The sequence below is a fragment of the Lithohypha guttulata genome, assembly GCF_036872675.1.
Source record: "Lithohypha guttulata strain CCFEE 5908 chromosome Unknown scaffold_4, whole genome shotgun sequence".
NCBI classification, from domain to species: domain Eukaryota; kingdom Fungi; phylum Ascomycota; class Eurotiomycetes; order Chaetothyriales; family Trichomeriaceae; genus Lithohypha; species Lithohypha guttulata.
In genome coordinates this window covers 1,250,935-1,277,250 of record NW_027042753.1, presented here as the reverse complement: position 1 = coordinate 1,277,250, position 26,316 = coordinate 1,250,935, and the positions used below count along the sequence as shown (strand labels likewise).

At 48.9% G+C, this 26,316-nt stretch overlaps 10 protein-coding genes across 10 annotated transcripts; 4 read left to right on the top strand and 6 right to left on the bottom strand.

Annotated features, from left to right (window-relative positions):
- Positions 1-2,021: 2,021 nt before the first annotated feature.
- On the bottom strand, positions 2,022-4,034 carry LTR64_005610 (uncharacterized protein; the record flags this gene model as incomplete). The annotated part of the gene is made up of 1 exon (XM_064899948.1): positions 2,022-4,034. One exon carries the CDS (start codon positions 4,032-4,034, stop codon positions 2,022-2,024), a length of 2,013 nt encoding a protein of 670 aa, XP_064753260.1.
- Positions 4,035-5,609: 1,575 nt separating this feature from the next.
- BET2 (Rab geranylgeranyltransferase) lies at positions 5,610-6,549 on the top strand (the record flags this gene model as incomplete). The annotated part of the gene is made up of 3 exons (XM_064899947.1): positions 5,610-5,880; positions 5,926-6,377; positions 6,424-6,549. 3 exons carry the CDS (start codon positions 5,610-5,612, stop codon positions 6,547-6,549), a joined length of 849 nt encoding a protein of 282 aa, XP_064753259.1.
- A 609-nt stretch (positions 6,550-7,158) lies between these two features.
- On the top strand, positions 7,159-8,858 carry LTR64_005608 (uncharacterized protein; the record flags this gene model as incomplete). Its single annotated transcript, XM_064899946.1, has 2 exons — positions 7,159-7,595; positions 7,646-8,858. 2 exons carry the CDS (start codon positions 7,159-7,161, stop codon positions 8,856-8,858), a joined length of 1,650 nt encoding a protein of 549 aa, XP_064753258.1.
- Positions 8,859-9,389: 531 nt separating this feature from the next.
- MSH3 (Mismatch repair protein msh3) lies at positions 9,390-12,632 on the top strand (the record flags this gene model as incomplete). The annotated part of the gene is made up of 1 exon (XM_064899945.1): positions 9,390-12,632. The coding sequence occupies one exon, from the start codon at positions 9,390-9,392 to the stop codon at positions 12,630-12,632; it is 3,243 nt and encodes a 1,080-aa protein (XP_064753257.1).
- A 1,384-nt stretch (positions 12,633-14,016) lies between these two features.
- On the bottom strand, positions 14,017-14,865 carry LTR64_005606 (uncharacterized protein; the record flags this gene model as incomplete). Its single annotated transcript, XM_064899944.1, has 1 exon — positions 14,017-14,865. One exon carries the CDS (start codon positions 14,863-14,865, stop codon positions 14,017-14,019), a length of 849 nt encoding a protein of 282 aa, XP_064753256.1.
- Positions 14,866-15,880: 1,015 nt separating this feature from the next.
- LTR64_005605 (uncharacterized protein) lies at positions 15,881-16,943 on the top strand (the record flags this gene model as incomplete). Its single annotated transcript, XM_064899943.1, has 2 exons — positions 15,881-15,897; positions 16,160-16,943. The coding sequence occupies 2 exons, from the start codon at positions 15,881-15,883 to the stop codon at positions 16,941-16,943; spliced, it is 801 nt and encodes a 266-aa protein (XP_064753255.1).
- A 169-nt stretch (positions 16,944-17,112) lies between these two features.
- On the bottom strand, positions 17,113-17,490 carry LTR64_005604 (uncharacterized protein; the record flags this gene model as incomplete). The annotated part of the gene is made up of 1 exon (XM_064899942.1): positions 17,113-17,490. The coding sequence occupies one exon, from the start codon at positions 17,488-17,490 to the stop codon at positions 17,113-17,115; it is 378 nt and encodes a 125-aa protein (XP_064753254.1).
- A 465-nt stretch (positions 17,491-17,955) lies between these two features.
- On the bottom strand, positions 17,956-18,966 carry LTR64_005603 (uncharacterized protein; the record flags this gene model as incomplete). Its single annotated transcript, XM_064899941.1, has 1 exon — positions 17,956-18,966. The coding sequence occupies one exon, from the start codon at positions 18,964-18,966 to the stop codon at positions 17,956-17,958; it is 1,011 nt and encodes a 336-aa protein (XP_064753253.1).
- An 822-nt stretch (positions 18,967-19,788) lies between these two features.
- Positions 19,789-20,325, bottom strand: LTR64_005602 (uncharacterized protein; the record flags this gene model as incomplete). Its single annotated transcript, XM_064899940.1, has 1 exon — positions 19,789-20,325. One exon carries the CDS (start codon positions 20,323-20,325, stop codon positions 19,789-19,791), a length of 537 nt encoding a protein of 178 aa, XP_064753252.1.
- Positions 20,326-21,447: 1,122 nt separating this feature from the next.
- YOR1 (ATP-binding cassette transporter yor1) lies at positions 21,448-25,965 on the bottom strand (the record flags this gene model as incomplete). Its single annotated transcript, XM_064899939.1, has 1 exon — positions 21,448-25,965. The coding sequence occupies one exon, from the start codon at positions 25,963-25,965 to the stop codon at positions 21,448-21,450; it is 4,518 nt and encodes a 1,505-aa protein (XP_064753251.1).
- Between the last annotated feature and the right edge of the window lie 351 nt (positions 25,966-26,316).

Sequence of the window (26,316 nt, the reverse complement as noted above, 5' to 3'; positions counted from 1 at the left end):
TTTTCAATGGAGCAAACACGACCGTTATGGAGTTACGATAGAAGCGATTAAAGCAAGCGAATATGATAATTAAGCTGTACTACAACATGATAAACTGAACACTTGATTTGATATCTCCATTTGTCCACTTTTGCGCCGGAAACTAATAACGACGTGGGTAGGCTTCTTGCACGGTTTCTAGCGTGCAAAACGATATGAATATGCTTGTATTGTTCTATTGAGCTGCTGGTGCTGCACTTCCTTGGGATCCGGCACTCTGGTTTCTTCATGCGTCTCTCCGTCTGTTTTCTGGCCATGGCTCCAGATAGCTTTTTCCGGAACTCGAACATTGCACCGCCAGAGGTCAGTAGAAGTTCCCCCTACCAACTTGCATCAGCGAGAACCTTCCTACGATACTTGTAACTGCTCGCGAACCGCCTGGTCTCGCACAAAACCATCTCTTCGATCAACAGCCTTTTCATCACTCGCAACTCGCATCCTGCCCATCCGCAATATCCGAATCATAATCATGCATATCCTCAATCAACGTATCAATCTCCCCAATGAAAGCCCTAAATATCCTGGGTCGTGTGTTCATGAACGTCTCGACATCTCTGCTATGTCCGGCCTCAACCATCTGAGCATCGTTTTGATTCGGCCAGCGAAAGTCTGTGATGCGATTGTTGGTGCGTAGATGTGTAGAAGGGTGTTTCTGAGGAGTGTTAAGGAGAGGAGGGAGGCGAGGAGGAGAGTTTGGTTAACGGGTGGTGTTGTTGGTGGTGGTAGTGGGGAGAAGGATTGAGGTGTCATTGTTGTTGTTGCGGAGTGAGTGTCTTGGTGAGTGGTAAGGTTGGTTGATCTGGAGATTCTGGAGAGGTACGTACCGTGCAGTAGGAGCTGTGAACTTGGTTGGTTTAGGAGTAATTGAAAAGAGGAAGGGGTGTTTATAGAATGCTGGGACAGTAAACGTCAAGCCATTTTTAGAGATCGATCTGGTCGGCACCAATGCCTTCTGTGAATGAGCAATGCTCAAAGTGTGCAGTCAATACTATGGTTTAGCCAAAACGTTCTAGGTCCATCGTGTAGTGCGGAAGAAATTGAAGCCATCTCGTCTCTGTGAACTGCTATTGCAGCCTTCACCTACGGATTGCGAGGAATCGTAGTCAGTAGAAGATGGACGGGAAGGATCCGTGCCTGGGTCAATGACCTGTTTGTCAACGGATGTCGGCAGGGAGGTCAATAAGAGATACAATTTCAGTACGGCTTCACTCGCGTGCAATGTAGAGTCTGGCATCTTCTCCTGCATTGTGCAGTCACCGAAGACCGCGATAGAAGCCGCATTGTTGACAAGCTGTCAGCTTCGGAGTAGGCCTTTGTCCTGCAGCTGTTCCGGGCATGTTGTCATATAAAGGACAATAGTCTGGTAAATTGTGCATGTGTGAGAGATAGGTGCTCGAGACGATCACTGTGTCGCAGTTGAAAAGGCCAAATTCGTGCATAACTTGAGGTGGGCATGGTAGTATCATTCTTTGCCAGTGGGGGGGAAGATGCAATTCTCGTCAGTGCTTCATGATGGCGCTTAGCTCACAAAATCTCACAACAGCAGTAATGAGCACTACTACCAGGGCTCCGGCAAGACAAAACGGTATAAAATATGGGGTTGCGGAAATATTTATGCCAAGCATGCTCATAGAATCTCCCTGGCTGTCGTACAATGGGCTCCTTCAACCATTATTTGTGACGAGATGGGCACCTTATTCGAAGACCGTGTTCTTTATCCATGGAAAGAGCTGGTAATAATGTTTGTTGGTCACTCATACGTTTTCGCTCGCTATAGTCATATCAGACCTATACGATCCAATCGTGGATCAATTGGTGAAACTAATGATACAAACGGCATTCATGCCATGCAATAAACTCTCTCTTACAGAAATCTTACTCTGCTCTTCTTTTGTGCCAGCTTGTCTTCGCTCTTCCGAGTCCCATCTCTTGTGCTTCAGCATCAAATACATCAAAGTGTGAATCGTGCCTGCTGTACCGCATCATTCCATTCTGATTGGAGACATACTTCCAAGCTCGGGCAATTTTCGGGCCTGTTTCCTGTCATCCGACTCTTGTTCAGGTGTCTTGACAATTAACCTGGGCACTGCTGGAGCAGTTTGTGCATGGCCGTGACTCGGTATCCTTGTGCGCTCCTGACCGGACGCCGATAGACTCCTTTGTTTTGGTTTCAGAGGCACGGGCTGTGGTGGTGGCATCTGCGTTTGTGGAAGCTGATTCTGAGGCCGTTGGATCACGGATGGTGATGTCCCACGAGCATTTCCATACGCACTGTCAGGCTTCCGGATTGGTCCATCTCTTGTGGCTGGCAAATTTGTGCTGCTGCCACTCCTAGAACTCATAGCCCGGTCATCCACCATTCTCGGTTCATCATGCTGCTTTATAGAACCCTCGCGATCGTGTCTTAGTTCCTCGGCTAGATAATCCTTTTCGGTCCAGCATCCTTGCTGCCAACACTCCTTCCAATCAATGACCAAGAACTGAAAGCAGAATGCATCAATCTTTAAACAGGGTTGAAAGCATATGCATAAATTGCGATAATCCATCTTATTCTGGTCGGCATAGCTGTGCAATAAGCTCAAATGACATGTGATGGCGAAGAGTAAATAGTAATTAAATGGTGGTAGCTTAGAAAGTTCATCCTTCAACAATTGTGGTGTTTGCTGTGCGCCATGGCACTCTCTCGATATTCGTGCTTGAGTGGCCTTGGGGAACAGTTCGTCGGGCAAGTCACGTAACCAGGCCTTGAACATAGAGGCGATTGTGTTGACATCGTACAGCTCCGGCTCATCGAACAGATTTATATCACGTTCGGTATCGAAGCGGCGTTGCCAGAATTTGACGTCTCGACCACTGCCTGGAACACGATATAGACCTTCTTGCTCACACTGCATGTTGAGATAATCTATACATCTCCACGGCAACGCAGGCATCCAGTACTCAGTTTTATCGTTGGACTGATCGAGCCGTTTGGCTATCCTGGTCTTCCGTGTCTGCTTTACCAACGGCAGATTGATTGTAGTGCATGAATAGTGTTCGTCAGGCACAAGCTCTCTTTCGTTCGTACTGCCACTTCTTGTCATTTTGTTGAAGAGACCTCTTCCGGCTTTGCCTAGTCGATCACCAACCCCACGACCAGTATGCTGGAAAGTAGCAAACAAGCCTTCTCTCTGTTGTGGTGGAGGAGCGGCAGCAGAATGTCCGTTCGGTCTCGGGTCTTCGTTGCCGATTCGGTCGGCAGAGCGATTACGTATTGCAGCTCCTTCAGCTGGGTATACATGATCTCGGAAACCATTCTTGATTGGTGCAGTCTTGAGAGGAGTAGCGTAGTGGTCGCTTTGTTGTTCTGAGGGAGGAGATATCTCGAAATTGAGTTGTGTTGACGGCCTCTGTTTAAGCTTCTTTTCGTCTTCCGGCCTTCCTGACCTGGATCTTGTCAATATGCCACCGAGTTTCGACTTGCTCTTTTGCTTCGACATTGGGCCGTCTGCAGATGCAGGAGGTATTTGGTTGTTGCCGTCGTCTTGTTGCTCGTTAGCCGTCATCAGGCGAGGTAGATCAGGTGTAGATGTTTGTTTCCTCAAAGAGTAGGTTGACCTATCTTTCGAATTTCCTCGACTTCTGCCACTGGATTTTACCGATGTATCTGCTATGCTGCCCTGATCGGACTGCGCTAGCAATTTTTGAGTGGATTTGGAAGCCATGATATTAGAGAAAAAGGATTTCGAAGCGTCTCTAGAGTGCTGCTTTGGCGACACCCTGCCTGATGAAACTGGAGCATCTGGAGAGGTGCCCAGCCTAGGCGAAGCAGGGCCATTTTCTGCCCTTATCTGCATGTCCAGAGTCGTGGTGGTACCATTGAGAGCAGGCGATAGAGGAGGAGAGCGTGGAGATTTAGGAGAATCGGTGGACCGAGCACTGAGAGTGCCAATCTGAGGTGAAGCATTACGAGAGTTAGATAGATTCAGAGGAGGTACATTGATAGCCTTAGGCATATTGAGGCGTGTGCCTTGCCTTGTCGGCCGCTGCTGCAGGTATGCGTGCTGCCGGACTGCCGTGTTTCGATGTCAGATGCCGCCTTTCAGAATGCGGATATTGACTCGATCGACCGGCAGGAAGCCTGATAGTAGCCTCTGTACCACATGCAGTTATCCAGCTACCTCGCTCTTAATAGAAACGTCGACCAAGTCGTTTCAGAATGTTGTTTCCAGTGTTTGTTACGGTACTTCCTGCTCTTTAGATCCCGCGGCTGGTGACGAAGACTCAATTCTGGTTGGACGGCAGTATTGGCATAAGGCGGCAGTGGTAGCAAATCCAAGTTTGTCAAATCAAGCCGACGCTATTGTTTGTGTATATTTTGTAAATTTGAAGTTTGCGGCAAGAACCACGTGGTGGTTAGCCTGCAGCAACGATGCTCACGCTGCAGTGCGAGGCTTGCTACACAGCATGACCTTGTTTGTGGTGCCAACAGAAGACTCGTGGATCGCAAGCACAATTGGTCGTCGCAGGAGGATCTAACAGGAAGGCAGTATTATTCAGACGAAGTCAATTCACCAGAATGCGCACAAGGTGCAGACGGCGCAAGGTTCACTCTGGGGTTGCAGTAGCAGACGCAGGAAACACGCTGCACTTGACGCTGTTCCGATTGCCGAAATGACTTGCTGCAGCTGTGCTCGACCTTGTCGCAGTCGTACTAATGTCGTCAATATAGCCTGATAGTTCCGGTGTTGCGGTCTGAGCGGTGGAAATGTAGTCGCACCCTGAAACAGTTCATAGACAATGCTGATTATGCTGGTGAGTGGATGTTTAGGCTTTCGCCTATGCTTAGAAGTGGTGTCTGGGAAAGGTGGACACGCCACTGTTTCGTGCGGGCGGCCGCTAGCCAAAAACAAGCCTGGGGCTCCCAAGGCGTGAGCTGGACTCTGTTGTGAATGGTTGCTTTCTCAGCTGGTGCAGAATTCTTGAGCCGATAAAGCACCTGCAACCGTCGAAGCAGAAGATAACCTCCTACAAGGCATGTGCCAAATCACTTCGACCTAGACTTGATTGCAATTCGTCTTGCGTTTCCAGTACCGTCTGAAAATCCGTTCGTGCAGTTATCTCACGGGAAACGGCCTGCATGCACTGGCATCAATGATGATTACGTACATGAATTTTACAAGACCAGGGGTTACCAGGAACGAGGTAATTACACTAAAACGACCGCAATAGGCATAGCTCTTGGCAAATGCACAACATCGCCGTCCACGCTAAACCTGGATCTCGTCCTCAGGACAAAAGCATATCTTTACTTTTCCGCTGCACAATCTTCAGCGTACAGGCCGTTTGTGCCCTTCTGTTGACAACTGCCCTCTCTAGAACAAACTCACATCGTGGCTGGCAAACGGCACGCCTTATGTCTCTTGTCTCAGGTCCAGGTCGTGGAGGTCAAAAGCTAACTGACCTACCTGGTGAGCTTACACTGGCTATTGACCAACACGTAAAGTACATACAACAGCTTGATACTGTGCGTGATTCGAGGTAAGGATGCTTTATGGTCGTTGATTACTTGACAGCGCAAAGATGAGATTATGTACTGGATCACCGAACATCTGCGGCTCAATGGCGTGTATTGGGGCTTAACAGCGTTGCATCTTTTGGGTCATCCTGAAGCACTTCCACGTGACGAGACAATCAGGTTCGTGTTGGGTTGCCAGAATGTAGATGGCGCGTTTGGTGCTGCTCCTGGTCATGATTCTCACATGCTATACACATTGAGCGCCGTTCAGATATTAGCAACTATCGATGCACTGCCTGCTCTTGAGAAGTCGAAGCATGGCGGTAAAGAGAAGATAGCTGACTGTGAGTGAGCAACTGATGCTACGAGGAGCGATTAACACATCTCAGGGATTGCGGCACGTCAAGATCGTACATCTGGCACGTTTGCTGGTGATGAATGGGGTGAGCAGGATTCTCGCTTCCTATTTTGTGGGTTGATGGCATTGGCTATCCTCGATATGATGCACAAAGTTGATGTTGAGAAGGCAGTCTCTTTCGTAAAGTCATGTCAGAACCCAGACGGTTCCTACGGGCGAGTCCCTGGCGCGGAATCTCATGCTGGCCAAGTATATACGTGTGTCGGTGCTCTTGCACTTACCAAGAGACTTGATCTGGCTGATCTTGATCGGCTGGGAGCATGGTTAAGTGAGAGGCAGCTTCCGAATGGTGGTCTAAATGGCAGGCCGGAGAAGTTAGAGGATGTCTGCTATTCGTGGTGGGTGCTTAGTAGTCTCGCCATGATTGGGAAGCTACACTGGATCGATGAGGCAAAGCTGACCAACTTCATCTTGCGTTGTCAGGTTCGTTACAAGTCTGTATCTTGGATTAAGCTGATATGGTACACAGGATACTGAGCATGGCGGCATATCAGACAGACCTGGTGATATGGTCGATGTCTTCCATACAGTATTCGGTGTTGCAGGTTTGAGCTTGCTGGGGTATCCTGGACTCCAAGCAGTAAATCCCATATAGTAGGTCTACTTGCTGTGCTACCAAGGTCGAGCTAATACTTGCAGCTGCATGCCAGAAGAGGTGATTGAGAGATTGCCTTACAACAGAAAGTGACCTCTTGTCATCTAATAACCCTCTTGAGCTTACAATGACACTTGGGATACAAGACGAGAGAAGAGCAAAAGCATCATGTCTATGGTCCGCTTCAGTCACACCACATGGCCACAACCTCGTGGCCGTATAGGCATGTTGCAAAATACCTCGAGGGGTGCCAATCTGATGTTGAGCATGGTCAGACAGTGCCTAAGGCTCTCAAGTCGACGGTAGTGTGGAAGGCGCATCACGACCTCAAGTCAATTCGCTATGTCGTCAGCTCACCCGCGTACTTTCCACGACTTGATTTTGTTCTTTGAGACTTTTAGTACCACGACTTTTATTTCATCGTCCCTTCCTTGCTATGCAGCACGTCTACTCTGCAATTCCGAGTTCTGTTCTTCTTTCCACTGCGTCTTCCTTGCGACCTGTGCATTGGTGAGGAGGTGCTTCCAATGTTCCAACCTTTGCTTTCCATTCTGACAACAACCTGAGCTCCTCATAGCTGCTGCCTGTCCTTGTTGCTTCCCCCCCACCATGCCTTCTGATCTTCTCACATGCACCATCTGTGCCAAAAGTCAACGATTCAGCGATGTTTCTCACCTTTTAACCCATATCGGATCCAAAGGTCATCTGGCCAATTTGCACTCTTTGCAAGTTCTAAGCCACCAAGAACGAGATGCTGGTCTCAAGTTGTCAATCTACAATGCATGGTTCCAAGAGCATGGAATGGCAAGTCTGCTCTCTGAACGCATGCAACAGAAAGAGGAGAAAAAGGCTACAAAGAAGGCAGTCCAGCAAGCTCGGCTGAGCTCCACTCCAGGCTCGAATGCTATGAACCCACAGAAATCACGAAAGTCACGAAAGACGTTCAAGGCACCAATTGCTGTTGCAGCATACGAGCTTCAGCCACTGACGATCAAGCGGAGCGAGTCGGAAGTTGAACTCAACAGTGCTAGCTTCACTACCCCGAGGTATGCACTCAACTTCACTTTCACCCGTCACTTCAAGCTGACACTTGCAGGCAAAGCAGCTATCCCGCTCTTGAATCGAGCCCTCCTAAACGTGAATCTGATGCATTCGAGGTGAACGAGGATGCCTTGCCTACTCTCAGTGACGAGAACCTCTCTCCAAGCAAATACTCTCCTGGTGCGCCACAACTTAAGGGTGAAAAATATCCGGGCATGCACTTATTTGATGCAGCACCAGAGGCACAGCGGCGAAAGAGGAATCAGAAGAAGGATAGCTCCGTCTTGAGGCAGCTTGAACACAACGCTTCTCTCGTCGTGCCTACCGAAGTGGTGCACTCTTCTGCCGGCTTGGGATATGTCTTGAAGCGCCGCTCAATGGACGATCTGGAAAACGACAGTCCTGTAGAAGGTGAAGAGCCGTTGCCAACCCCTGCTGCTAGAAAGAAGAGAGTCACACGTGCTCCATGGATCAAGGAAGAAACCAAACAAGATGAGAAGAAGAAGAAGAAGCCAAAGAGACGAGGACGTCCTCGAAAACAGCTTGAAACGCCTACCCAAGATACAAGCTCTGCCGTTGAAGACGATGCTCAGCTAACGTCTCATTACTCACCTACTGTGGACGAAGATCGTGACTTCAAGCCAACTGTACGAAATGCTGGCAGAAAGAAGAGAAAGAATGCCTTCATTGTCTACCAGGACTTATCACCCTCCTTTGGTGTTGACGGCTCGTCAGAGATGATGCCCGCTTACGTCGACGCTGATATCGGTCAAACACAATTGATGTATCCTCCTCCGGCTTGGCAGAAACAGCAGATTGACCTATACGATAGCTTCAAGCTAGTCAGTGACCGATACACAACCTACGCCAATTCGGCTGATGCTAGTCGAGACAAAGAGAACATCAACCCATTACTGACCAACATCACTGGTTTTCACCAAGAGCAGAGCATCAACCCCCTAGCCGTTCACAGCGTCAACCACAAGGACGGACCGAACTCCTCAATTTTTGGTGGCCGGATAGATCATCACAGAACACATGGGTCAATGCTTAGCCACGATTACCCACCAGCACCTTTGGGTGTACAACATACATTTGAGGTGTCGGCTGGTCCATTTGCTGGCAACGATGCATTCATGTCAACAAGAAACCCTTTGATGGCAGCCCTTGAAAAGTTCAATACACCTACAAAGCACGAAGCCTACGGCTACGACGGTTTCCAGAACGATCTGACTCCACGTTATCGACAACCACTTTTTGCACCCTAGGTTGATAGGCTGTCAGTTTCAGCTGAGATGATATTTCTATACGATGAACGATGCAAGCATTTAGTGGTTAGGGTTAGCAATACTCACTCGTTTGTGTCTCCGGAAGATGATGAAAATACCACGATATGATTTGTGTACGAGTATATGTGGTGAAAGATGCAGCAGTGAAGCTGATGGTCAGAATAATAGATGTTCACTGTACTAATCAAGCATCAGTACAGATAGATAGATGTTTGAGATTGCAGCATGTACTTGTTCAGGTCTGCAGTATTTACAGAATACAACCTCTGAGGTCAGAGAAGATGGTTCCTGGATCTTACGTGAACAATATCTCTTACTGAAAGAATGAGAGTATCCAAGCGGTGTGTGTTCGTATCTAATCCCTTCGTTCCTGCCTATTACAAGGACTAGTGAATGTTAATCTGTGCCTTCTTCACGCGTAGCGTGTCGCGGGTCGAACAAGCGCGTCAGTTTCGCGATATTCAGTTCAAATCAGCAATTCTAGATTGTACACGATCCTCAAAGCCAGAAATGAGTTCTAAAAAGCAGCAGTCGATATCTGCGTTCTTCAATAAGCCCAAAACTCTGGTGGCAGAATCTGATACATTACGTAACGATGAAATTGAGGTGCCAGATGCAAAGAGACGAAAGACCAGTGCTGATACCAGGATTTCTGTATCAGCAGATGATACCCACGACTCGAATCGCGATGACTCTCACTTGAGACCACTATCAGCTAATGGACAAAATACCAGGGTCTTTCCAACTCGCTCTCCCGTGACAGACAGGACGTCGAGATACCTATTTTCACAAACACTTTTACCGGACGACGAGAATACACCTGGGCAACACGATCCGAAGAAAGCAGATCTCCATCGTCGTTTTGTAAAAAAGCTTGGGAATCCAGACAGCATCAATGATATCAAGCGAAGGAATAGAGCGTTGTTCGTGGAGGACAACGATGAGCTCGATGGGGAGGCTGACGAGGATGAAGAAGCAACGCCGGAACCTGCAAAGCCGACTGCTAAGAGGAAGGGAGCCAAGACTGGAAAGCTGACACCCATGGAAAAGCAAGTCATTGAGATCAAGCAGGCTCATCCAGACACGCTGCTAGTGGTGGAGGTTGGCTACAAGTTCCGCTTCTTCGGAGAGGATGCAAGAATGGCTGCTAAGGAGCTCGGGATTGTATGCATACCTGGTAAGATGCGATTTGACGATCACCCGTCTGAATCACACCTAGACAGGTTTGCTTCAGCCAGCATTCCTGTTCATAGGCTGCATGTCCATGTTAAGCGGCTTGTCCAGGCCGGCCACAAAGTCGGTGTGGTCAGACAGCTTGAGACTGCCGCACTGAAGGCTGTTGGTGACAACAGAAATACTCCATTCACAAGGAAGCTGACCAATCTGTATACCAAAGGCACATATATCGATGACATAGAAGTTCTCGAGGAGGAGAGTACCAATGCAGCAGCTAATCCGGCTCGCTCTACTGGCTTCTTACTATGCTTGACTGAAACCAATGCCAAAGGCTACGGCAATGATGAGAAGGTGCATCTTGGAATGGTTGCAGTTCAGCCGGCAACCGGTGATATCGTCTATGACGATTTCGAGGACGGCTTTATGCGAAGTGAGATTGAAACCCGACTTCTTCACCTAGCACCTTGCGAGTTCCTCATTGTGGGTGATCTGTCGAAAGCGAGTGATAAGCTTGTCATGCATCTATCTGGCAGCAGAGCAAACGTGTTTGGAGATAGGGCTAGAGTAGAACGGCTCAACAAGCACAAAACGATAGCTGCTGAAGCTCACAATCATGTTACGAATCACTATACCGAAAAGATGAGACAATCTTTGCAGGACGAAAAAGCCTCGAAAGTTCTGGATAAGATCCTTGGACTGCCGGAGCATGTCATGATCTGCCTATCGGCTTTGATAACCCAGCTGTCAGACTATGGACTGGCAAACGTGTTTGATCTCACCAAGTACTTCCAGCCATTTTCAGCTCGCTCGCACATGCTGCTGAATGGTAACACTCTCAATAGCCTCGAGATTTACCAGAACCAAACAGACTACACCGTCAAGGGAAGCCTGTTCTGGACGCTTGATCGGACACGAACAAAATTCGGTAGCCGGCTGTTGAGAAAGTGGGTTGGTCGACCTTTACTGGACAAGTTGCTCATTGAAGCACGTCAGAATGCGGTGGAGGAACTTCTTGATCCTGAAAAGGTTGTGCAGGTAGAGAAGTTGAGAAAAGTCCTTATCCGGCTGAAGAATGACCTCGAGAAGAGCCTGCTGAGAATATACTACGGAAAGTGCACTCGACCAGAGCTGTTAAACGTTCTGCAAGCATTTCAATTTCTGGCCAACGAATACTCGCATGCTACTGTTCCCAATGAAACTGGATTTTCTTCCACATTACTATCAGAATCTATTATGAGTCTGCCAACGATTCAGTCCGAGATAACAGCTTATCTCGACCAGATCAACCTTCATGCTGCTAAGTCTGATGACAAATATGCTTTCTTTCAGGAAGATCACGAGACAGAGACCATATCTGAGCACAAATTCGGGATAGCAAGCGTCGAAAACGACCTCGAAGCATTACGGACAGTCGCAGCGGAGAAGCTAGGTCGGAAGCGACCTGTAGACTATGTCACGGTGGCGGGCATTGACTTTCTGGTAGAGGTCGAAAATGCTTCCGCAGCTATCAAGAAAGTTCCAGCGTCGTGGATCAAAGTCAGTGGTACCAAAAAAGTCTCTCGCTTCCATCCACCAGAGGTCGTAAAGCTCGTTCGCGAACGTGATCAACACAAGGAATCTCTTGCAGCAGCATGTGATACAGCGTTCGAAGCTCTCCTAGCAGATATTAGCACGAAGTATTCACAATTCAGAGACGCTATTCTGAGCCTAGCAGCATTAGACTGCCTGATGTCCCTGGCAACCATCGCACAACAGCCAGGCTATACTCGTCCGATGTTCGTCGCTGACACGCAAATCGAGGTCAAAGGCGCCAGACATCCTATGATCGAGCAACTCCTTCTGGACTCGTATGTACCCAACGATGTCTCGCTACGTCAGGATAGCACTCGAGCACTCTTGGTGACTGGACCAAATATGGGCGGCAAATCGTCATATGTACGGTCGGTAGCTCTCATCACTATCATGGCACAAATAGGCTCCTTCGTTCCAGCCGACTCCGCCCAGATTGGTATTGTGGATGCAGTCTTCACTCGCATGGGCGCTTTCGACAACATGATGGCTGGCGAGAGCACGTTCATGGTCGAGCTTTCCGAAACGTCTGACATTCTGAAGTTATCGACCGAAAGAAGCCTGGTCGTACTTGATGAACTTGGTCGGGGCACTAGTACACACGATGGCGTGGCTATCGCTAGTGCTGTGCTGGACTGGCTGGTACGCGAGAAGAAGTGTCTGACGCTGTTCATCACGCACTATCAAGTCCTCGCGCGGATGGCCAATGGTTTTGACAATCAAGAGCTTAGGAACGTGCACATGAAATTCTCCGAAGATGAGGAAGGAGGCGATAACGTGACGTTCCTCTATGAGGTTGGTGAGGGAGTTGCTCACCGAAGCTACGGTCTCAACGTCGCTCGGCTTGCTGGACTAGACACTAGTGTAATTGAGCTTGCCAGAGACAAGAGCTCCGAGCTGGAGGAAGAGATGAGGAAAAAGAGACTGCAAGGACTGGCTAATGGACTAGTGAAGGACGACAGCATGTTCAACATGGAAACTCTGGTAGAGAGGATCGAGACGCTTTGAGAGCAGGACTCCAGTGATACTCTAAGAGAGAGGATCTACGCAGGCATTTGCGTTCTCTGAGCGGGATGAAGGTACTGGTGTGTATAACATAGGATCAGGTACTGTTCGTACTGTAGTGTATAACTTGATCCAGGCATGTTACCTTATCGTTTGTACAAAACCATACTAAATGAGTCTTTACATAGCACAGGTACTTGCTCCTGAGGACTTTCTCTGATCAGTATCTGCACTCTTTTCTGGGCTCGCGGTGCCATAGCATGAAAATCCATTAGAGATGGATAGCTTGATGTTTTAGACTCTAAAAACGTGCGCGATGGTTCAGGTAACCGAGTTGTCTCTCCCAATGGAGAGACCATACTCGTTCCTGTTTGAAAACAACTTTACTGCGGTGTCGGTCCAGACGAGATGTTGACCTGTCGATCGTGAATAAATTTGTGGTAAGTTTTCCGACTACACCACCAGACGCCCGCATTGAATACCAGCCACCGTTGCAAGACCGATGTGCCACTACACGCATATGACATAACGCTTACGATGACAATATCCTGACCATCCACAACCCAGCAGCCTGGAAGACTCACAACTCTCAAGTTCAACAGGCGTCTGTTCACCTGTCATCCTACTCGTCAACTTCGATGTACATCCTCCCTCTCCTCGGCTACCTAGGCCTCGCACTAGGTTTCTCCTTCCTTACACTCTCAATCGCATCAGGCCTCTACTACCTCTCCGAACTCGTCGAAGAACACTCCGTCCTTTCTGCAAAACTGCTCCGACGCCTCATCTACGGCATAATTGCTGTTCAATTCCTGCTCGCAGCAGTGGATAAATTTCCCTGGCACCTGACGGCCCTAGGCATGATAAGCCACGCAGTATACCTGAGCAACCTGCGACATTTCCCTATCGTCAAGTTAACCGATCCACTGTTCTTGCTCAGCTGTGTGCTAGTGCTAGTCAACCACTGGGTCTGGTTCAGGCACTTTAGCAGTCCGACCGCGTTCGCGAATCAGAGCTACAGAGGCAGAGGGAATGATCGGTACAGCTACAGTGGGTATAATTACAATCAGCCAAGTTTCACGGAGATTGCGTCCTATTTTGGGATGTGTGTGTGGTTGGTGCCGTTTGCGCTGTTCGTCAGTTTGAGTGCGGGAGAGAATGTGTTGCCGAGTATGGGGAGTGAGTATGCTACAGGGGAGCATACGAATGTTCCGCAGTTTAAGAGAGGGCATAAGAGGAGGAATACGGGGATAGCTAAGGCGACGATAGGGGGAGTTCAGCAGTGGGTTGGGGAGACGGGTGCGGTTATGGGATTGTGGAAGGCAGATAATGTGAGGAACGTATGAGAGTTCACGAATTGAATTGCTGCTATTTATTCATTCCGCTTGCTCTAAGATGGTGGCTTGTAACCATCCACGTCTGTGCTGTTGGCAATCTTTTCATACTTCTTGTAGTTTTCCCCGTATTGCTCGATCTTGCCCATGATGGCCTTGTAGGCATCACTACCGATCACACTTCTCAACGGTGGATCGTCCATGATTCCGAACTCGTACATGGCCTTTGCACCCTTCTTAGGGTCTCCAGCCTGCGTACCATTACGCTTGGTCATCTGCGTCTTCGCATCGATATGATCGTAGGCGGGATGTCGCTCCGCAAACTGCATGCTGCGTCCAGCCCAATCAGTGCGGAAACCACCAGGCTCAATGCAAGTCAGTTTGATATTCCATTCCGGCTTCAGTTCTTGAGATAGAGCCTCTGTGAATCCTTCGACAGCCCACTTGCTAGCGCAGTAAGTGCTAAAGGTTGGCACACCCCGCTGACCACCAATACTCGTGACTTGCTGGATGCGACCTCCTTGTGGGCTCTGCTTGTCACGCATCGTCTCCAATGCTATTCTTGTCACGTCCAGCAGCCCAAAGAAGTTGATCTCCATTTGCTGTCGGATCTCTTTGTCTTTGTACTCCTCGAAGCAGCCTGAGAGGCCGTATCCTGCATTGTTGCATACCACATCGACGCGGCCGAACTTGTTTAGGGCCTTGTCGAATGCCTCTTGAATTGAGGATTTGTCCGTCACGTCGAGACGGCAGGAGAGGTAGTTCTTGTCGTTGGTTCCTGAGAATTCTAGCTGCTCGGGCTTACGAGCTGTGGCTACACAGTAATCTCCGCGATCGAGGACTTCCTGAACGTAGTCTTTACCGAAGCCGGTCGAGCAGCCGGTGATGAGAAAGACGCGAGGCATGGTGAGCTGTTTTGCTGTGTAGAATTGTCAATTGGAAGGAGAACTTGAAAAGAATAAGATTAACAAATATAGACAGAGCTATTTGTAGGCTATCAGCTTTTTGCAACCCTGACGATACACCGGTACGCCCGGCGCACACTCATCTAGCCGTTGTAACCTTTTTCCCTCGATTGTACCTAGGATGAACTCATTATGCTCCAAATGATGTCCTTCTATGGAACTTTTGACAGTAAGTACAGTAGCGAACATCGCAGTGGAAGGTACAACTCCAATCCAACGAAATAGGGATGATGTCATCGTACAAGGAATGCTTCACGTCCTTGCTGTTCGCCCCGCGTCGAAGCTGATTCGGCCGATTTTGTAGGGGTACTCCAGGGCATCTCTGACGCAAAAGCTCCAGGAAAGCGGCACAGAACAGTACGGTTGAGCAGCAACTTCCCGGCCGACCTGCCAGAAACGTTCTGAGATTCACGTACTCGGAGACAGTCATTCGCGGCAACTACGAAGTTGCGTCGACAATGTGCTGTGGTGAGCGGTGTTGGCGAAGATGTCTTTCGTCCTGAGAAGTAGCCTTTTTTCGGAAGAGAAACAGCTTTCCTTTCTGATCACCTTGACTGGTCCTTGCTAAACGACCAGTATTTGAGTACAAGTGGCAGAAGCTCGGGTCTTGCGATCGGATTGCAGAATTCTCGATCGCGGCGTACTTTGCTGCAGGTCTGGGATGACAAGCGAATCTTGCACTCCCACACATATCGTGGTTCCTGCTGCCACACTCATCTGTCAGGATCGAGGCCCTTGCGCCGTTGCTCGTTACGACAGAGCTAGGTTGAGAGGAACGTTCTTGCTGTTCCAGACCCTTCGTCGATCTGGTTGCACGTGGCAGAGACCTCCTATCGCAACCACCAAATCTTGTTATCAGGCCACAAGAACGTCCGCCGCCGGAGATCCCATCCGCAATTCTATACATCCCTGCTGGTGTTTTGTTGCCTGAAGATCAGAAGATCTAGAGCCAAATATGAATGAAGAACTAAGGTAAGCTGGAACCTGCTAAGCCCAGCGTTGTGGTAAATTTCAGCCATGTGAGTGGTGATTAACGTGGACCGAACCTTCCTCTATTCCCACATTGTTCCTCCTCTATATTTCTTGTTTCTATCGTGGCAAGGGCTCAGATGTTTGGTAATTTGCACCGATCAAAGTCAGGCTATCGCACTCGGTCTCCCGATACTCCTCCATATGAACGGCCACCTAGCAGAACAATTAGGCGAGGCTCAAATAATGATCTGACACGCTATAGACGAAACACAATTCAGGACCGACAAGAGTCGCCGCCTCCGCAACCACTTCAGCAGAGCCTGACTAGCGCATTACTTTCCTCGTCGCCGAATGAGTTCAGAGCAGCGACCCAGCATCCTTTCTTACGTACAGCTGGTGAAGGCAAGGTCACAAAGCACGATCTCTCTCGTTGGCTCTCGCAGGATCGCCTATATGCAGAAACATACATCTCGTTCGTCACTAGCCTGATCGCGAGAGTATCGTTACCTTATGCCCACATCGAAGATAAAGCTGCTTCGTTGAGATGGCGTATAGTCAAACTGCTCACGGAATGCCTTGACAACATTCAACGTGAGTTGACTTTCTTCACAGAGACAGCGAGGAGGTATGACCTACGACTAGACGAGCCCTGGGGAGGATCTGAATCTTTCGGGCCGAACCCAATTACGGAGCAGTATATCAACCTCTTCACAAGTTTCCATTTCGACCCTCAGCAGACTCTGCTCGAAGGTCTTGTCGTGCTGTGGGCAACAGAGAAATGTTACCTCGATGCCTGGACATATGCTTCTATATATCTAGCCCAGGATGTATCGCCGGACGCAGACTCAGACGGTGGTGCCCTACGCAACGAATTCATACCGAACTGGTCCAACAGAGACTTTGAACGTTTCGTGCAGGACATTGCAGACATTACTGATGAGCTAGCTCAGCGAGAAGGCGCACTTCGGAAGGTCGAAGTGTTCAAAGCGTTATGGCTACATGTTTTGGTCATCGAGAAGGGCTTTTGGCCTGACCTTAGCCAATGACCGCAAAAGGGCGAACGAAAAGTTGGGACAGGGATAATTCTCGGTTTTCTTCAACATTTACACATCCTTCTAAGTGATACCACTGTATACACGAGCTCACCTTTGATCGTGCACCCTCAACACGACTCACCTCTTCCGCCCAATTCCAGCTCCAAGCCTATCTCCACCCCTAAGCACTTCCCCCTTCCTCCTCATCACTACTACTAGGGTACTTACTCCCCACATTCCTCCGCTCCTTACTCGCCCTCATCTCCCTCAAAATATCCTCCGCAAAATCCGGCTCCAACTCCTTCGCCGTCTTCCGTCGCCTCTCGCCCTCTCCTATTTTGGGATCATACAGCACGCCCGCGAGCTTCGCCTGCTCGGATTTCGGCGAGGCTTGGCGGACGATTACTTTCTTGGGTTTGGGGTCGGAGACGGCGGGGCGGCGGTCTGAGCAGGAGGTGGACGGTTTGGATGAAGATTTGTTGTTGTTGATGGTGCGCTGGGAGGAGGGGGTGGACTTACTTTTTTGGGATTTGGATCTGGACTCACCTGAGTGGGACATTTTTGCTTGGTGCGTAGTAGATGGATGGATGGGTTGGGTTGTCAAGTTTAGGTTTCAGTTGCTTTGTGTATGAAGATCTGCTTCTTGATTGGGATACTTGTGTGATTTGTGATTTTTTCGATAAATGTAGGAAACGGGGGACTGTGATGGTTTATTTATGTGCTATTTTTGGGAGTGAGAGAGCGCTGGAAGAAAGGCGTAAGTACGTCTTTGTCTCCTGGGTGTGCTGGTACCTAATGTCCTTCGCAAGAGAAAGGCGTTGTTCCAGAGACAATAAGCTGCTTCTTTGTCTTTTGGCACATGGAACCTGAACCGGTTTGCCCTCGTGGACAGATCATGCAAGGCAGCGACAGCAGATTGTTCATATGGAGTAAAAGCAGAAGAAGAAAAATAGCTATCATCACAATCGAACGCCAGTTGTGCGCGTGACTAGCCCAGAGTGAAGGCCGTCATAATTTCCGCATCCTACTGTACATCATCGGCATTACTCAAGTTAACCACATCCTGACAATTCTGGACCTGCACATTCAGCCGCTTCACCTGTTCGACGATCTTCGGCCACGCATCACTTCCAATAACTAGCCTCTCCAACCCACCTTCGCTACCATTGCTGTCTCGCAGTCGTGCAAGAGCCGCTTCCGCCGCACTCCCCTCCGTCCGCATGATCGCATCAAACAGGATTTTCGCTCCTTTACCCGGGTCACCACGTGCAGCATCAGGGACATTCGCAAACTTCATGACCATATTGACACGGGAAGTCGCAGGGTGATCTGGATCGTCGTAAGGGGCCTCCCAGATCTGACTGTTATCCGCACCCGAACCAGCTTGAGTCCGAGGACCAGAAGACATCCCAGCCCGGTCACCACTCGTAGCAAAAGCAGTTCGGAAAGAGCCCAGGTTGACGTTGATCACCCTAACTCCGAAGTAAGCGACCTCACTCGCGAGTACACCGCTCAATGCTTCGAGAGCGTGCTTGCTGGCGTCGTATGCTATCTCACCGGGGTCAGGACATAATCCTTGAGTAGAGGAAATGTTCACGATGACTTTGGGGATAAGGTTCCGTGATGTCCGCATGTTAGGTAGACATGCTTGAACGATCCAGAGGGGAGAATAGAAGTTTATAGTCATGACTTTTTCGATAGTGGATGTTGGAATGGTCTCGACTGGTGCAAAGGCACAGATGGCGGCATTGTTGACGAGGATGTCGATGGAAAGGTTAGGATGGGAGGCCAAGAAGTCGAAGATGAAGGACTTGATCTTTGTGTCGTCTCTCTTTGCTAGATCATGCTGGAGGTGGTGAAGTTGTGGTTGTTCGTCCTTTGTGATTGAAACAATGGCAGACAGTGATTCGTGTGGCTCTGAGTAGCGAGAGAGGGAGACGAGGTTATGGTCTTGTCTCAAGATATGCTGTGCAAGCGCGAGACCAAAGCCGTTTGAGGTGCCTGTGACGAACCAAGTCGGACGTGGAGAGCTCATGTTTGCCAAGATATGAGTGCCGATAGTACTTATGTGGTGCTGGCTATACTGGGCGGTATCCTTCGTAAATAGTACACCTCTGAGTTCTGAGGGAAGGTTCCCCTCTTCTTGCGACTAGATCTGCCAGATATTTATGCATTTTGAGCATGATGCTGGATCAACGGGTTCTGGTGTGACCTGGACGTAGTTAAGGCGGAATTGCATTTTTATCTCCATCAAGCTTTGCCATGAGCTATGATACGGCAACCTGTGGGACGGCATGGACGCGCTGAATGCGTGTGAACTTCAGGCGTAATCATGTTGACTATCATGTCTTCTAGACCGTCAACAATGCTAACCAAAGTGGGCGAAATAGAACAGCTTACTGCCATAGACCATGGAAGAAACATTTGACATTTCACGCTGCCCAGATAGCCGATGTCCGGCCCGTCTATCATTTGTCAATGCAGTAGAAAAGCTGCATCCATGATACAGGCATGCCAGCGTCGATTTGTAGCGCAAGGAAGAAGCACAAGAGGTCTTAAGGTGAAGAATTTGTGAAGCAAAGTGTTCAGCTATTGGAAATATGTAAAGAAGAGCCTCCAAAGTGAGACTGTAACCGAAGCTCAAATGTGTGGTCTTCACCAATAAAGATGTGGTATCATAGTGCGAAGAGTTGCTTCGCGATGAGCATATGTATGCTTGAACGCCTTGACCCCATGCTATGTCGCTTGAAGACTGTTGTCAAATGTAAAATGCAAATACACCATGTCATACATGCGTTCCTGCTGTGTATTGACCGAAAAATAATACCTGTGCTGTGCTTTTTCGAGTGTTTTCTCATTATGCGTCTTTTTGGCCAACAGTCTTGTCACTGCCGTACACACCACTGTGTAGGGCAGCAGCGATGCCCACAGCAATACCAACCATGGCACCTGCAATGACCAGGGCAATCAACAGTTTGACCATGATTCTTTGCTTCTTAGGCAACCTCTGGAGCCAGGTTTGCTTCTTCGGTCGTGTCATGCATTTCTGTCGTCTGTTCCAAAATTTGAACTTGGTGAATTTGTTCTCGGCTTGTCTCTGAGCATTCATTTTCTCTTGACTGACTGAAGGTGTAATACCCCCTAGTTCGAGGTCTCGAACGTCCATCTGAATGACTTGTTTCGGCCGCTGGTCAGTGGAGGGTCGAGGGCTATCGTGGTTGTACATGTAGAAAGGGGAGAACTTTTGTGCATTCTGACATGGATTGTAATCTTGACCTTGTTCTCGCTTGAGGTCGAGAGAATTGTCGGTGGATATATCTTGTGATCGCAGCTGCTCTTCGGAGCTGGAAAAGTGCTGCTGAAAGGCGGGCTCAGGCTTCTGAAGGGTTGCCATGCTGTCAAAGATTGTGCTGTATAAGAGCTAGAAGTGTATAGAGAGTCGAAAGTGATAAGCTGATAGCAGACAGATGTCTGATGACCCTGAGCAAGTCTAGTTGCAAGGTATTGCGTGGCAGGACTGCTATGACTGCATGGTTGGGAATGACGAGGCGAAAATCCCCAGCGTGTGCAAAGGACGTGCACCCGTCCGTGTCACTCGAGCAAGGTGCTCTGCGCGTGATTCGGAGTTTGTCACTCGTGCTTGCCGTGCACGGTCGCTTCCGTGCTGTAAGGAAGGGGTAACGATGAGCCTATGCAAGACGGATTCAATGTATGACAGTGATCTCGAAAGATCAAGATGCTGGTCGGCGATTCGAAGGTCTACTGAAACCGCAAGATGTGAATGAGCAAGTGGTTGAACACAACTGGAGCCACAAGTCCTAGTAGTCTATTGCGGAAATGAGACAGGGCAGGGTATATATCGATAACAGCAAGATAGTCTCATTCACGCTGGGCTCGCTTCTATCAGCCAACTCTCTGTACATGAGCAGCTAGTCTACGTCTCTACCCCTCTATCTGAGCGTTGCGATTGTGAATATGGAAGAATGGTCGGCTGCATGCCCGTCTTTTTGGGCGATGTGACAGTTGATTTCATTCTTAAAGCTGTGTACCTGCATTAGCCACAAAGAATCGCCTTCTCCAACTAGTTCTAGGCCGTCACGGGGAACAGTCTTGAATCTGAATGGTCAAGCACGCTCATTGGTATAGATGATACTCCTCTCGAGCAACTAACTGCTTGTGAGAATCGCTCCGCGCCGTTTACCTCCACCTCCGTCACATTGTTTCTCGTCAGAGCCGTCCACTTGCCAGCAGGCGAGAGTGTTTTCGATATCACATCCATTTGTTCATCTGTCGTCAATTTGACTGGTTACAAAACCTTGTCGACTAACAGTGGTCTGATGTTCAACTCAGATCACGGTCGAGTTAAGAGCGTTGGTGATCGCACACGACGTTTTAGGGAACACAATATCTCATTTTGAATGTACATCTTGCTTTCTGAGCATCGCTTCCTAATTCATAGAAAATGCTTGCTGACTTCAATTATATGCAATTTTCATAAATGCATTCACCAGATCTCCTAATCTCTGAAGAAGTCGTCTCTTACAATATGGCTCTTATCGCACATACCCCTAAAGATGCCTCCCTGCTCAAATAGATTGATCGGCGTGTCCAATTCTGCGATTCGTCCTTGATCCATCACACAAATTCGGTCATAATTGATGATGGTCTTCAAGCGATGCGCAATGCACAGCACCGTCTTCCCAGAAAACCCAAGTCGCATTGTGCGCTGGATCTTCTCGTCGGTTTCAAAATCCACAGACGATGTGGCCTCGTCACAAACAATGATCTGCGCGTTACGCACAAGCGCTCGTGCAAGAGCCATAAGTTGTCGTTGACCAAGGGAGAAGTTGAGACCCTCTTCCTCCACTGGGCTGTCTAGGTGAATGCGTGTCGTCTTTTCGGCTGTAGGCGTCGTTGGTGTCTGAGGAGCTTTTTCATCCACAGGACCTTGTTCATTGCCAACCAAGTCGGCCTTGCGAAGAGCGTCCCACAATGCGAGGTCGGAGTGCTCATTGAATGGATCGAGGTTAGACCGAATTGTTCCTCGGAACAATGTTGGGTCTTGAGGTATAATTGCTAACCTTGATCGCAGGTCCTGCAATCCAATCTCTGCAATGTTGACGTCGTCTATCCTGATCTGACCACCAGAAAGTTCACTGAGTCGGAATAGTGCTGACATAATACTGCTCTTACCAGCACCTGTTCTTCCAACAATACCTACCCGCTCTCCTCCTCGGATCTGGAAACTTAGTCCCTGCAAAACCAAAGGCAGCTCTGGACGGTATCTCATCTCAACATCCTTGAAATCAATTGCACCAGACTGTGGCCAACTGTCTGGAACCTCCTTCAATTTTAATGGTGCTTCTTGCTCCAATTGAGATCCGTAATAATGTAATCGTTCGGTTGCATTCATATTGTTCTCTACCTCTGCCAACTGCCGGACTGTGAACTGAATCATCTGCACAATAGCCAAGATGTAGGAAAGCACGAGACCCGCGATAGCCGGGTTGACGTTAAAGCCACCAGTAACAACTAAGATACCAGTCGTAAGTACCAAGAGATTGCCGATCAGATCGAGTCTTGTCGAGAGCCACCGCTGGTTTGCAAATGTCAAGAAATAAGCCGAGTCCATCTGATCTACCGCATCTCGAATTCGTTCTGTGAAATATTTTTGTAATCCATATGCTCTGATGGATGCAACTCCGGAGACGGACTCCGAGAAGCGTGCAAAAACAACAGACCGCAGAACTGACTCGTGGCGCTTGAGTTCTCGTGCAGAAGCCCGGTAGTAGCTCGATGCGAAGAGGAAGATAACCAGAAGTGGTACCAATGCCACAGCGAAATAGTGATAGAAAGCGATAATCAGCGCAAAGACAGAAATGATCATAGCCAGTGTGAGGAAATACATCCTCATCGCATCCGTCAAACTGTTGTCCATGGAATCGACGTCTTTCGAGAACCGGTTTGTGATTCGACCGAGTGGTGTCGTGTCGAAGAAGAACATAGGTGCGCGGAGAACACTCTCCATCGCTCTTTGCAGCATGACCTTGCTGGAATTCGTGCCACTTGTTGACAAAAGTGTAGCAAAGGTAAACATGAGGATCACTTGGACCACACCCAGCATCGCGTATATGCCAATGTAGAATCCACGGCCAGCATTGAACTTGTTGCTGACCCAGTAACTGAGCCACAAGCTAGTAGCAATATTGGCACCTTGCGAAGCGACAAGAGCGATAAAAATGAACGGCCAGAGGAATCCACGACCAGAAGCACCAATATATGCTCCCCAGACTTCCCAGCTGACAGACTTGGTTGCACGTTCCTCGACTTGCATGAGTGCTTGTGCCTTTTTCTTGCTTTTACCCCTCTTATCTTCCTTGGTAGCCTCAGGAACCTCGATTACTTCCTTCTTTTCTGTCTCGTCTTCTTGTGATGTGCTAGCCATAAGTTTTTGGAAGCTTTCACTGTTGGCCATGAGGTTATCGTATGTGTCGATTGCTTGAATGTGACCTTCCTCCATCCATATGATTCGGTCACATCTGTTGAGAACGTGCAGCTGATGCGTGGCAAGTATACGACATTTGTCCTTCATTATACCACAGATGGCCTCGTCCATGATGTGCCTGCCTACATGAGCATCCACGGCTGAGAGAGGATCGTCCATGAGTACAATGTCAGCATCGAAATAGATCGCACGAGCAATGTTAAGGCGCTGCTTCTGACCTCCTGATAGTGTAATCCCTCGTTCACCGATTTCTGTAAGATCGCCTGCAGGAAGGATAGCAAGATCAGGCCTCAAAGCGCAGGCATCTATTACGTTGTTGTACCACTTCGACTTGTAGGGCTTGCCGAATAGAATATTCTCTTTTAGGGATGCATTCTGGATCCAAGCGTATTGAGGACAGAAAGCTCTCGAACCAGCCATCTTGATTTGACCATCAGTCTTCCTCATATCTCCGGCCAGTGCTGCCAGCAAGCTTGTCTTCCCCGAGCCAACTGTTCCGATGACTGCCAACAGCTCGTTTCGTCCAACATTGAAGCTGATACCAGAAAGTCTGAATGGCTCTACCGCAGTATCATTGCTCAGCGCATCTGAGGACGACGCAGGCGAAAACTCTCGAGAAGGTTGCGGGTTCTTCTTGGCTTCCTTTTTCGCTGCTTTCGCCTCTCTAGCATCTTCTTTAGCCTTTTCCTTCGCGGCTTTCTTTGCCATCTTCATCTGCATTTTGTTAGGTGGACCTTTACCTCCTGGACCATTGCCATCCTGGGTTGCTGTGCGTTCCCAAGTGAAGGAGGCGTCCTCGACCTCGACCGCGTTCTTCGGCATCTCATCGTCCCAGATTATCTCGTCGGTCTGCTCCTCAGATAACAGGAACTCCTGTATTCGGTTGAGGGAAGCGGATGCGTCAGTGGCTTGGCCAATGACTAGTGGCAACAAGTTCAATGGCATTCGTAGAGAGTTGAACAATGCGAGTGAGGAGAAAATCCTGGACGCGGATGACACGTTGTGACCAGTGACCGAGTAGACGATGAAAGCAATCATAGATGCAAAAACAGGCATCGACATCGATAGAGCATTGATTGCGTTCCTGATGGCGAGGAGGGTCTGAATCATCCTGATCTCTCGTCTGCGTATTTCCTTTAGCCTTGCCAAAAAGCTCGATTCCCAACCAAAGAACTTGACGAAGCGTACTGCGCCAAGGATTTCCTGGGTGAGCGTGACTCGCTGATCAGTAACTTTGTTGATGCCTTTCCTGCGGACGAAGAGTGCTTTGATGGCCTTAGTAAGGAGTGGCATCATCAGCGCCAAAAGGGCGTAACCTGCCAACGCGCTGTATCCGATGTTTATGCAAAGGACGACCAGGACGATAGCAATTTGGATTGGCGAAGTCCAGAGGATATGAAATAAGCCGGACACTTGATCAACACGGTATGTATCGACACTCATCAAGTTAACTATCTTTCCATTATTCCAGCCAGTACCATCACCAGATATTCCATGACCTTTGTCAGGTGTAGACTTCGGTCCAGTTTTGGGATGCAATGCACTGGAAATTTTGCGTGCCAGAACTGGTCTGGACCTTTCTTCTGGAGCAGAAGGGACGCCATTCGAAGCATGTTCTTGAGGTAAGGCTCTGCCTCCAGCCTTTGCACGACCAGAGATTATCAAAGTCTTCTCGAAGATAGCATTAATCAGAACTGCTCTTGCTTCACCACCAACCATCATACCTCGATATATGAAATGGTTGGTGGCTGTACTCTGGCAAATTTGCATGAATGTGATACCTAGTGCCAAGCCGATACCACGACCTAAGTCTGGCTCGGGTGTGCCGTTCTGAGTGGCGTTGTAACGTTCGGTCGAGTACTGTATCAGATATCTGGTCGTGAAGGGCGAAAAGACCTGGAATAAGGCAGAGAACAATGCACACATACCTCCGAAAACGAATTCGGGACCTAGTGTATCGTATAGAGCCCACATCAGCGGCCTCTTCTCGTTTCGAGCTGCTCGCCGCTTGAAAGACTCCATCAGTTTTGTGGCCATGACCTCAGAGCTTCTGTTCGGGTTGACTAGCCAGATGTCGTTCAATTCGATTGTTCTCCTATAACCAGCCGTCATCAGGGGATTGACCCATTGAAAAGTCAAAATGCTGAAGAAGCCCGCATTATATTCTCGAGACACTATGCGCTCCTTCGGTATGGGAGGTGGTTTGCCACGTCTCAAAGGATTTATCCTGTGGTGCCATGATTGTTTTTCTGGCTCTTGAGATTTGCTTGCAGTTGTTGTTATTTCTGTTGCCTCCGTCATTTCTGAGGCATGACTGCCTATAGTAGTTGCCGCCGAAGCGACTTTCTCGAGGTCATCGTGAACACTGCTGTGGTCGCTGGCATGCCGACTGACTCTTCTTCTCGGCCTCGGTACCTCTAGGTATTCTGTACTCGCAGGCTCATCGTTCTTCTCCAAATCCTGCTCTTCAACTTCTCCTCCTGTCTGCTCCAAAGCCTCAACGGCATCTCTTTGCGGCGAACGCGACATCTCAAGGCAAACTAGATGTCAGTAGAAAATAGGGATGGTGACGAGTCATGAAAGATTTCCAGCAAACACATAAACATTGCACGATTAGGCAGACAAAGAAGCATTACTAAAGCGAATGGTATGGAGCTCGACCGAGGCGTCAGCACGGCAAAGAGTGGTGAGTATCCTCGTCATGGACATTTTCGCAGGCAAAGGCACTTCGCACTTTAAAGTGTGGATCTCCGACAGAGTAAAATTGATCGGCGCCGAACCGTTCGGGATATTCACGTGAGCGGTTGGTAGAGACAAAATTGACCAGTTGGACATCGTGGCCAAAGCAAGCATGGTTCTTTTGGAGAAAGTGGGCGCAGA